This window comes from Eublepharis macularius, chromosome 4 (genome assembly GCF_028583425.1).
Source record: "Eublepharis macularius isolate TG4126 chromosome 4, MPM_Emac_v1.0, whole genome shotgun sequence".
NCBI lineage: Eukaryota > Metazoa > Chordata > Lepidosauria > Squamata > Eublepharidae > Eublepharis > Eublepharis macularius.
In genome coordinates this window covers 47,968,037-47,980,212 of record NC_072793.1, presented here as the reverse complement: position 1 = coordinate 47,980,212, position 12,176 = coordinate 47,968,037, and the positions used below count along the sequence as shown (strand labels likewise).

General features: G+C 48.1%; 1 protein-coding gene across 1 annotated transcript; it reads left to right on the top strand.

Annotated features, from left to right (window-relative positions):
- Positions 1–2,027: 2,027 nt before the first annotated feature.
- PRR36 (proline rich 36) lies at positions 2,028–11,415 on the top strand. The gene is made up of 5 exons (XM_054976336.1): positions 2,028–2,418; positions 2,984–3,038; positions 5,225–5,382; positions 6,623–9,184; positions 11,003–11,415. The coding sequence occupies exons 1-5, from the start codon at positions 2,028–2,030 to the stop codon at positions 11,413–11,415; spliced, it is 3,579 nt and encodes a 1,192-aa protein (XP_054832311.1).
- The last annotated feature ends 761 nt before the right edge of the window (positions 11,416–12,176 follow it).

Here is a 12,176-nt window from a genome sequence, read left to right as displayed (position 1 = left end):
GGTTGAGGACCAGGCACTTACCTCGTGTAAGCAGCATGTAGATCTTCGTGTGTGCGCTTTGCTTCTGGAAGTGACGTCATCATGCTGGCTGCAAGAGCACTCCCACCCTCCGCACAGGGCCAATTCAGCCCGTTTGGGGCCTAGATTGGCCCCAAATGAACTGCAGGAACACTCCTGCAGCCAGCGTGACGACATCACTTCTGGAAGTGATGTTGCGACACCGGTTGGGAACATGCGTGCATTCCTGAGGTGCCTGCTGGTGGCGGGCAACCTCTGGGAGTTTGCCTCCCTCCCACTGATCACTGGGCAGTTGGCAGACAAACTCTCACCGGGAGTTTGCCCGCCATCAGCGGGCACCTGGAAACCCTAGCTACAGCTCATACACTTCCTTCCCTTTCCTAGGCCCAAGGGGCTGAATGGTAGAGCGGCCTGCACATCTCAGTGCAGCCTCTCTCCAACTTGGAGGCCTGGAGCCTTGCTGGGATTTGCCTTTTGGGCCTACATTTCCCAGATGCCCTCCAAGAAAGGGACTGTTGAAACTGGAGGGAAAAGGAAAGCCAATCGGCACCAAAGAGGCTGGCCATGAGAGAAGTAATATAAGGCCCCCCCGAAGGGGGAAGGTGTTCTTCTCCCAAGAGCTGAGTGGGAACAGGAGAGTGGGTTGGATCTAGGAAGGGCCAGGTCTAGGGTTGCCAGGTCTGAGTTGGGAACTTCCTGAAGATTTGAGGGGTGGAGCATGGAGAGGCCAGGGCTTGAGGAGGGGAGGGCCCTCAGTGGGGTATAATACCATAGAGTGTACCCTGCAAAGCAGCCATTTTCTCCAGGGTAACAGATATCTGTCATATGGAAATCCATTGTAATTCCAGGGGATCTGCAGTCACCACCTGGAGGCTGGCAACCCTGGCCAGGTATAGTTAGGGACCATGCAGGCATTAGGAGGCTTTGTTGTTTTCTCACCAGCTCCTTTAAGCAGTAATACTGCCTTGTTCGTTGAAAACATACCCCGTGTTAAAACTATTGCCTACAAGTGTTTTTCCACCTGTTTTGTGATTACCCACTTTGTTCAACAAAGCAGCTTGTTTTAGTTTGCGAAGGGTCCTCACAGCTCAAGCTTGACTGGTTACCCGGCAATGCCCTCACCAGTAGAAAGGTGCTGCTTGGAAGGGTGAAGGAAGAAGGGGTGGGTGGGGGTGCCTTTCCTAACTGAACACCCAGACCGGAGTGTTGGCAGCCAGCCCGGCCCTTGCCTGCTGTGGGGCTGAAGGAGGGTGGGAGGGAAAAGAGTGAGGGGGGTGGAGGGCTCCTTGAAGTGGATGCCCATGTTATACAAGCCCCAACCTGCCCCCTGTTACCTGCGCCATCAATCATGTCCCATTTCAAAGTAGCTTCCTACAATGAACCATTCTTACAATAAATCACGTGACAAGCTGGGGAGCACTTACTGGGCTGAACAAAATTAGAGGTAGGTTTCTCTCATAGTTCTAGTGAACATAAGAAATTGCCTCATACCCTTTCAGTTAAGGTGGACTCTGACTGTTAAGACTAACATGATCAAAGGCTAGTAATAGTCCCAACCAAAGCCCTCTGTAGCTGTGAACCTAATCTTCCTAGAGGATGAGTTTAGGGTGTGGTTTTTTTTTTTTTTTACTAAGTGTTGGATTTTTATGATGGACTTGTAGAATGTATAAATTCATGTGAACAGATGATAGCAGTTCTGCCTCTTTTCTGTTTTGGTATTGCTGATAGCAATTGTGGATCAATCATTGCAGGTCCACATAATTTACATACAAACTCTTGGATTCAGTCCACTGTATCCTTGTTTTTTGCTTATATTCACATTCCTTATGTTGTAACATCTGGTAATTCTTACAGTGTATCTTAGTGAGATTTCCTAAAAGATACTGGTGATACCATGGTGGTCTGTCTTTCCTTTTTCCTTTCCTTTTTCAGGCCAAAGCAGAGGGCTGTAACTTGCCGGCCAGGTCAAAGAGATACAGACAGCCTGCCCAGGGCTTGTGGCTGTGAAGATGGATGGCGGAGCAGCTGCAGATGGGGACTCTGCTCCACGGGAGAATGGTGTGACAGCTACGGGTGAAGCAGCACCAGCTGCCCGTCTTCCTGAAGCAAAACAAAAATCCAACAAGACCACTCAGCCAGCAGCTGTTGCATCTCGCCCTCCCACAGTTCCTTGTGGTGCTTCCAAAACACTCAACAATGGCCCAGCCAAGAAGCCAAATGCCTCTCAGGCCAAACCCCTGGTGCCCAAGAGCAGCGGTGTTAGCAACACATCTGGTAGAATGGTGGTAAAAAAGCCAGTGGGAGAGAAACCCAGTGGGGTGAAGGCTTCAGAAAAGCTAGGCCAGAACAAGGAGGTGCAACAAAAAACTGCAAAAGGGTCATCACAGCCTGCAGTATCTGGTATGTCCTTGCTGACTGACCCTTCTCCCTTTCCGTAGAAGCATGTGATTAGTGTTTCAGGCTTCCTTGTGGCCTACTCTTAGTCCTGTGTCATGTTTTTGGTGAAAGAAGCCAGCCGTCAAAGTGAGTTTTTCCCAAGCAATGGGCAGTGTCCTGTAAGCTTCTGTGTTCTGGGCCAGAAAAAAGCCTTCCCGGATCTTGTGTGGAAGGTGACCTTTTGATGGGAAAGGCACAGAGCTCTGCAGGTAATTGATGTGTTTCTTTCCTGAGCCATTAGTCTTACATGCTTTCTACCCAGGGTTCAGAAATCTCACCAGCTACTGCCAAGATGATCTGCTTGCATATTGCTGTGGGTGTGCAAAATATAGCCCATATCTCAAAGCAACAATTGTATTCTCAAATCCCCGAGAGAAGACTCCAGCTGTCTTATCTAGTTCTAGCTGCTGCTGCTAGATAGCTGCTCTGTTCTTGCCTGTAGCCTTATCCAGTGAGGGTTTTGACAGTTTGCTCAGTGTTTTGTGAAGAGAGTTGACTTAAGCTGAACATCCTTTTGTTCTTTCCCTAGCCCCAAAGTTGACTGCCACAAAACCGAAGAGAGCTGAACAGCCTAAGCCCACCAGGTACGATGTCAGGCGCTTGGTTGCTTGTCTCATACAGCCCAGAGGTCAACAACCTTCTAACTAGCCAAACCATGTCAAATTTCAGAGCAAGAGGTCAACAGAGTCAGTATAAGAGACCCTATTTGTATAACTGAAAATGTACACCTTAACAGTATTAATTGACATGTTGACTAATAATCCATAAAATTCCCACGGTTCAAATAGTGGTGGTTGTGTCCTTTATTTTGAAGTGGGACAAAAGAGGTCTCACAGCAAGCAATAAATTTACACAGGAACACACCCTATGTGATTACATTAGTGGACTGGCATAAATCTACACATGGTTTTGCACTTGAATTACTGGCAACTGTTCACCAGTATCATTTCCCTTTCTGTAAATCATCTCTAAGAAGCTCTTTACTCCCTTAAAAACGTTTGCCCACCATTCCCTTTGCATCCTGGTTATTTTAGCATCCCACCTACCCTTCCTATAAATGTTAATGTAAAGATTTTTTTTTTCTTTAAAGAGGCACATTTGGTTTCAAATGTTTAGTTCTGGAGCCATTATATACAGACCCCCAATACAGCTTGTGTTTTATTTTTTTAATCCTTACCAGTAATAAGCAGGATTATATGTCAAGAAGATCAAGGGTACATCCTCCTATTTAGCACTTGGATGAGGCTCTGTTTACATTGGAGGCAGGAGAATGGAATGTTGAGCATCAGTACACACGCTGTGTGTGTGCGTGTGCGTGAAAGAGAGAGAGAGAGAGAGAGAGAGAGATGAGAATGAATCAAGCTAGTGACAGAATGTAGGGCTGCCAGCGATTTACAGCAAAAGACATGAAACATTCCTGAGAGCAATCTCTTTTCTCCTAATTCAAGCTCAAGATTCTGTATATGGACACAGGCATAATCTGATGCTTTGATTCATGTGATGAAGAATTTGTCTGTGCAGTCTGACTGAAGTGATAGGACATGAACTTGGCTGTACAATGATTGAGATGTCTCATTGTTCTTGATTAAGAAGGCCAACATTGTCTAGTATTCAAACTTTTCCACATTCAGACTGATCGTTCCAGCAAGCAGTGCTGGCTACTAGAAATTATTCCTTAAGCAAACCTGATCTGGGGTTCTAATGCTCATCTGAACTGTGTTTAGTGTCCCCATATTTCCCCTTGGTTCTGGTGATCAGATGTGTGCTGAGAGTTCTATGCCTGGAACTCAGTTCTCATGTGCATGGAGGCAGATTTGGGTTGGGACCTTGGAGAGTGGGGGTTAAGCCCCACCCCATGCCATCCTCCTGATCTCAGATAGCCTTGGGGGTGCTGTTTGCCCTTCAAGAGAAACTGTATTGATGGTTGTTAGTTTCCCCAGATGAGGCCATTTCAGGTTGTGGAAAGTGGTATGAAGGCGGCTAAAATCTCCTCTCCTGGGGTCCTGATCTAAATCTGTGCCATGCCTCTGGGCATTGCATTCTGAGCATAGAACTTGGAGCACACATTTGATTGCAAAGATCTGGGGAGGTGGTGAAGAAAGCTTAACATATACTTAGGCCTCAAGTTTCAACTTCCGGTGGGGTTTAGAAGACCAAAAAAAAAATTCCAAAGTATATCCTTGATTTTCTGACAGCCTTCTTAGAGGGAAGGTCAGTTATCTACTGGTGAACTTGTACACCTAGAAAGTTCAAATTTTGATATCTGAATGATATGAGTTAGAGGGGAAAATCAATTTTTTGTTTCATTCATATTTTTCAAGAGAATTCAATCTGTGGAAATGATTGAGTGCAAGTATGGAAGAAGACTGGCGACTGGGAGAGAAATGACCAGTAAGGGAATGGGGACATGTTAGAATATGCAAAAGGCTTAGATCTGGTTACTGTAAATGAGTAGGGAAAAGAAGGGAAAATCACCCCCCCCCCCCCCCCCCCCGCATTTACAAGATTTGACACCAGCTCCCAAGAAATGCTCAAGTAGCTGGAATGGGTGCAGATCAAACTGGACTTAAATTTTTACTGTTCCCTAGTTCTAGCATCCCCCTAGTTCTCGGGCTGGCAAGTGTCGAATGCTGCTGGGGTTGTCAGGATAGCCTTGGAACTATGGGGCCAGCTAACTGGCAGAGATTTCAAGTACAAACACTTGTGTCTGTGCCAGCATTCTGGTGCAGCGACGTAGCCCCTTATTCTAATTCTTTGCTCTCCATTTCAGAACTTGGTTGCCGGGGACCAAGAATGCAACTTCTTCTTCAGCCCTAAGCAGAGCACTAGTCAATGACAAAAGTGTGGGCAAACCTAAGCAGACAGTACCACCTGCTGGTCAGGCTGCAGCAGTGCAGCAGCAGAAAAGCACCCTGGCCGCAACACGAGGTAAATAGTTGTACAAACGTCTGTATGATCCATAAAAACCTGGACGCATACATATGATGTGCAGTGCACCCAAGATTCCATATGCAGTTGGGGATTCCAGAGTGGGCAACTGGGTGAATCTCTTGTAGCAAAGACAAGATGCTTGTGAAACCTTACCGATCTATTATAACATAAGGAATTCTTGCTAGAATAGAATCATAGTCTTTTAAGATGCTTCTCAGTTACAATCACCCCAAAAGAATTTGGAATTAACATAGGTTAATGGCTTGACAAATACTTTAATGATATATAGTTTAAAGTGCTTAACTGGGTGGGATTTCTAGGTGCAGACTGTGACTTCCTGCCTCCTGCTGCAACTCAAAACACGCCCCCTCCCATGCTGCTCCTGAGGGAAAGGGCACTTCTAGGAATAGCATGGGGGTAGGGTGGAAGTCTGCAGTGGGAGGAGGAAATTGGTTGAAATTGTCCCCGTTCCATTTGTTTCCTTAAAATCTTACCTTACAGGGTTATTGTAAGTTATTCTTTATTATAGATCAGAGGACGGGGCAGGAGTTTAGGCAGCGACTATCTGATCATCTTACTGCAGAAGCAAGATTCTAATGGCGGGGGGGGGAGAGACATAATAGCTATGCTGTGTACTAGATGTTATAAAAAAGACGTGAGTTACCACGTTTCCTAGAAGGCAGCAATAAATTTCTTAATAGCATGTGTTAAGCTAATGGTTGTAGAAGGATTGGGGTCAGACCAGAGCAGTGACTTTGTGAGAAGCGAAGGGTAAGACCAATAGGAGACAATATATGCTGAGGCATTACTTCTGTATTATGGTGTGGTATAGTGGTTAGAATGTCAAACAGCAGTGGAGAGTTCTGGGTTCAGATCTCTACTTGGTCATGAAGTTTGCTGAGTGACCTTGGCCAGTCACCTTTCAGAGTTCAGATTCCCCCCCCTCCCGCCCCCATTTTATCCTGTGTGTGCTGTTCTGAACTTCTTAGAGGGAAAAAAATGATGGTATCTATGCTTCTTGATTACCATACAAGGTGCCAGACTGGTCAGTAGGTATAATACACAAGTAGGCAATCAAGTTGGAATGTTAGTTGACATGAAGAACATCCTATCGTTAAAACGTCAAAACAAAATGTGACTTACTCCCTGTTTCTCAAGCATTCTGTTGTCCAGATTCTTCATGAAGTTATGATTCTCCAAACAGGGCAAAGGGCTTAAGATCTCATTTATCTTGCAGATCCTGCTAGAGTTGCCACCATCCCCAAGGCCAAGCCTTCAAGTACTAACCCTACTGTGAAAAAGTTATCTGCCCCCAAACCTCTCAGACTTCCAAATTCCAAATTGCAATCTGAGCCCAGCCTTGGACAGAAGAATATGCCCATACCTATGAATACCAAGCTTTTGGAGAAGAAGCTTTTGGAGACCTCTAAGCCAAGAACTCCTAGCAAGACAGCTGCTGGCAGTGCCCGTCCATACAGAGCCTCTGTGCCCAAGGTACCAGCTGCAGGAAGCGGTCCAGGCAAGAAGCTTTTGAAGAAAGATGACCTTCCAAGCCAAGAACAAGCTGCTACTCCAAAAAAGCTGCAAAAGGCACCTGATGAAGAGAAGGCCAAGCCAGATGTTGATGAAGTAGAAAGTACCATTATTGAGGACACAAGGCCTGTGGAACTGGAACCTACAACAGAGATAGCGGCTGATGCCCCGCTTTTTTTGAAAGAACCTGAGACCAGCAGATTAGAGGCACAAGAAACTGAACAAAGTGTGCCAGTGGACATGGAAGGGAGGGAGGATGGGGCTGAGAATCTAGGCGTAATAGCTCCACAAGTGTCAACTCCAGCAGCGCTTGGAGAAATACCTTTGGTCTTTCCTAGTCTGCAAGATGTGAAGGTCTCTTCTCCCATTGGAGCACCTGACTTGCCTGTCCCTGAGATCTCGGAGCTCCCAGATGAAGCACTGGGTTTGCATACAGAGCTGCTGTGTCACCTGTCTCCTGCTTCCTTGGCACTTTGTCCCCAGACTCCACCGTCAGACTCTCTGCAGCCTAGTGGAGAAGGCACAGACGTCCAGCGCTTGAAGGAAGACGCACTTCCACACTCTGCTCCAGTGCCTGCTGAGCAGCTGTACTCATTGCTTGAAACGGCAGTGTCTTGCGAAGATATCTGCTGCCTTTCAACATCCTCCTTAGATGAAGACTCCCAGATACTGGTTAAGGAGGAGGCTCCTGTGCCAAACTCTTTTGGTGGGCTTCCTTGCGCTTCTTTGGTTGGGTTTGCTGAACAAGTCCAACCTCGGGAGCTACCCGGGCTGCTGGCAGAGACACAGGAGGAGCCTGTTTCACCTGGAAGACAATCTCCCTCACCCAACCAGGTAGATTCTCCTCTGACAATTACGGCAGAGACTCAAGCAGCTGTGGATGGTGAAAGGTATCGTGGCTTTGACACAGTGCCCCAGGTAGCTGGCCTGTCTCTGAGTGAAGAAGACTGGCAGAAGGAAGTTTCTCCTGTGGAGGTAGAAAATGAGAGGTTACGGACGAGCCCTCTAGACTTTGAAGCAAAGACGCATCCAAGCACGGAAGGTGCTCATGAGCGGGACGCTCTGCAGGCAGAATGGCCGGATAGAGCTGCTGTTCTTGCTGAAGGTGAGTTGATGGAAACTCGACATATAGGAGACCGTCCAGACGCTGGAAAGGTTGCTCAGGACCCACCTCCTCTCCCTTCACCTACGCCTGTTGTGGCCTTGCTCCCTACAGAGTCAACTGGAGATGCTTCTACAGGCTGTGGCGATGCACCCAGCTCTGTGGAGGAACGTGTTTGTATAGGAGGCCCTGGGGGTGATGCCGTGGCTGAAGTGTGTCTTGGTAACCTGAAACAAGAGGAGGCTCTCAAATGCAAAGATCCGGATCTTTTGCCCCATCTTTCAGGGGAGGTGTCGCCAGGTAGTGGCACTGGCCAGGCATTAATGTCCAAACCTCAGACTCTGCCCTTGAAGAGCCTAGAGCTGTTGCAGGAGCCTCCTACGCAGCCTCCTGAAGCTCCAGAACTGCTGCTGAGTTGCACAGTGCAGAAGGGCCACTCCCCTGAAAGAGGGGGCTCCTCCTCCAAATCCAGCACGTTAAGTGGCCCTGATCTGGCTGGCAAGAGCAGCAGTGAGACCAGCACCCCAGAGGAGCTGCGGGATTATGACAGCAGCTCGGGAGTGGAGTCCAAGTCTGATGAGAAACTGGAGCAAACCTGCCACCAGCTGCTGAGCCCCCTTGAAGACCTACCTGGTGAGCTAGACCTGGGCATTCACATGGAGAAAGGAGATGATGAGGCAGAGACTCTGCCAGCTGATGAAATCCTCGGTGACCCACCTACTGAGCCTACGGTGTCCTCGGAGGAGGAAGCGGAGCTGGATGTGGATCTCCTGAAGGACCCGGGCTTCACGGAAACGGTGTGCCTGTCCTCCCCTCCTGGCAAGCCCTCCTTGCCCCACTCGGTGGAGGAGTCAGACGAGCCAGGCTCTGGGGATGCTGGCACAGAGACCCCTGCTTCGACCAACTCCGCGGCTTCTTGTGACGTCTTTGGGGCCTTCCATCTCCATTCTACCGACAGTTGCGGCAAGAGTCCTGGCCTGTCTTCCCTGGAGAGCGAGGAGCATTCCACAGAGGGCAGCAAGGAGCAGGTTTCCAAAGAGCCCAATCGCAAGATGCCTGTGGATTGGGAGCATCTGGTGCCGGCCACGCTAGCTTCTGAGAAGATCCGAGGGCAGGATGAGGAATCCTCCCCACCTTTCACTGCTACTCATAACCTGGCTGCAGGTAATGTATAGAGGAGAACCGGCTTTGTCCGTCAGTGCCAGCCTGTGGCACCTCACTGTGCAATAGTACCCTGTAGGGAAGGGAGACGGCCCCCCTCCCTCCATGTGTATTTGTTCCATTTGTGTCTCTTAGCCAAACAGGCGTACTTCTGTCTCTTGTGTGTTTTTGAGAGCTTTCCCTTAACCCGCTACAGACTTTCCACAGGGGAAGCTGCGTGTATTTTAGTGTTCCTCTGAGAAGGGTAAACTTCTTAGCCTTTTGACATGTTAAATAAAGCATCACTTTGTCTATCTGATGACCTGGCCTGTCTTGTTTTTCCAGGAGACATCTCCCTGCCTTCTATTTATTGATCTTGGAAAGAAGGGATTGGCAGGGGATGGTGGGGTGGGAGGGGGTAGTATTCAGTTTTTAGTAGTCAATTGCTTTAATTGGCTTCTGAGATGTTGGAAGGGAAACCTGGTCTTCAACTGCTCAATCGGTAGGAACAGAACTCAACTTCCAGTCCCTGGGGGTGACGCTTCTGTGCCATCTGTGGCGCACGCCATTCCAGATGACTGGCAGAAATTAAGCCAATCTGTATGCGAGGTGATCATGTGGCTTTACGGATCTTGGATCAATAAGCAGAGTATACGCTCTCCTGGTCCTAACTCCTAGCTTAGAGGTGGCTGCTTTTAGCTGCTCTGGGGCTTAATTTCTTTCCCCCATCCTTGGACAAAGTCGCCAACAAGAGTTCCAGTAGAAAGGGAGGCTTTGCTGTACTTGGACAGGGCATGATCCAGACCATCAGAAGCTGCGAGTTGAGCCCAGTGCTCTTCACAGGCTGTAATCCGTTGGACTGTTGACGGGCAGTAGTACCGTCTGGGCCAGCCTCCCCTCATTTAGCGAGTGGGCAAGAATGACAGTTTGTGACAGACGATGTGACTTTTAGTCAACTGAATCTGGCAGTCCTGCTTAAGTACAGTTTGGTTTTGAATGTAATAAATGATTGCCTTATACCTGAGAGGTTCTGAAGATTCAGGATGAACACCCCACCTACCCACAAACTTTTGAAGTTAACCAGAAAGATGGATTCCGCTTGGAACTGTACTGGTCTAACAAGGTCACATGGTGGGGGCAGGGGTAGGGGGAGAGCCAATTTCTCAGCAACAATACTTGAATCTTGGCAGGTTGTCCTGGGACCCCTTGGGCAATATAAATTCTCACCTGCTGTAGCTTTCTTGCTGGAGTCTTTTGCTTGTTCCTGCTATAGCTGGCTTACAGTTCTGCCATGCAAGAACTGCTGGGTTACTGAGGGCTTCAGAGAAAGCAACCCTAGTAGGATGAAGACCAAACATGCATATTGAGATCTAAATCTTTGTCACATCTGTCCCTCTTTGAGAAACTGAGTGGCTGACGTGAGCTCCCCAGCAGTTTTCCATCTATTTGCAGTGATCTGCTTTGCTTTAACAGTGCAACAAGCAGGATTTTTCAGAAAGGCCACTCTCATGGTTCATGCTCTGCTGTAAGTAGTAGACAACGTGGCAGGATCAGCTAACATTAGATAAGGCAGCGGAAGGGCCTGAATCTATTCTAAGGTCATGAGTAGAGAGCCCTCTACATGGCATCAGTAGCCCCAGTGCTACAGCAGTAGATCAACGTGGTCCCAAAATCTGGGGATGCAGTTCTTGCTAGGCTGAGAAGCACCTTGAAAGCTAAACCTTGGCCTCTTTCCCACTCTCCTGTTTGTTCTTGTCTGTCACTTCCTTTCCTTGTTTGTCAACTCCCCTCCCACCCTGAGGGCTGCTCTTTCCAACCCAAGCCTCCTTGCCCTGTTTGTAGGTGACAATGGAGCTGGTTTCCCCTTCCCCTGGGGACCCTGTCCATCAGAGATCCTCTCCACTATCTATGAAGTAGAAAGTGGCGCTGAGACACCTGGCCTGGACGAAGAGGATGGGAGTCGTTGCTTGTATGCCATCTCTCAAGAGCAGGGTCTTCGCCTAGGAAGCATCCAGGCTACGGTGGTGCAGCAATTAATCAGCCGGACGCTGCTTTTCTCATCAGAGGCACCTTCTGGTGCTATTGGTGGGAAAGGTCCTGTGAGCAGTGAAGCAGAGATTAGCAAATGGACAGAACTGATATCCCCTCTGGATGAATCGCGGGCCAGCATCACTTCTGTGACGAGCTTCTCCCCTGAGGACATGTCATCCCCCCATGGGGACTGGACTGTGGTAGAGGTAGAGACCTTTCACTGACTTCTCCCTGAATTTAATCTAGTGGCCTTTTTTGGCTCTTGGATCCTTTATACACCCTCCCCTTTTATTACGACAAGCCATTCTTGTCGGTGCCTTGGACTCTGAGCATTATCCGACTGAAGATATTCCTTCTGCCCCTCCTGGACAGCTAGTAGCTAAAGCTGCAATGATGGTGCTGTTGGTTCTTGGTGTAGTTTAGCATACTGGAATAGTGCCTGTTCATGCCTTGCAAGAACAGAATACACACACTCCCTTTTGAGCTGCTGTTGGCTTGCTGGGTTAATATTCAGTCCTTTATATTACTTTAGGTCTTCTGTTGTATAGAATAGGTTCTCTCCATTACAGTGATCCAGTCATAAGTCTAATTGCTCGGTTAAAATTTGCAAACTTAAAATGGCACACTGTCTCAATGGAGGCTGCCACTGTGCATAAATAAACTGCTAACTTGACACCATTCTGCTGACCCAGAGGGAAAGCACTAGCTTGCGAATAGTTGCTGGCTACAGCAGACTTGGCCCCCATTTTTTTTGATTGGCAGAGGGAATAAATCAGCAGAAAGTGTTCAGATGCCCGGCTTCCCAAACTTGACCATGGCTGCCAGGGACCCTTCTACAGCAAGCTTCTTACTCTGGAAGACTTTTCATCTTCCTGTCTGAGGGCAACATCCTGTGTTTGAGTTTCCAGAAAAGCAGTGGATAAGATTTTGTCTATTGAACGTATGGCGTGGACTTAGCTGAGAAAGAAATGCTTTCCCTCAGGAA

Coding starts and splice junctions, on each gene's coding strand:
- PRR36 (XM_054976336.1), top strand. CDS start 2,028: ATGGATGGCGGAGCAGCTGCAGATGGGGACTCTGCTCCACGGGAGAAT. Junction 2,419..2,983: donor ATCACAGCCTGCAGTATCTG/GTATGTCCTTGC, acceptor TTCTTTCCCTAG/CCCCAAAGTTGACTGCCACA. Junction 5,383..6,622: donor CACCCTGGCCGCAACACGAG/GTAAATAGTTGT, acceptor TTTATCTTGCAG/ATCCTGCTAGAGTTGCCACC.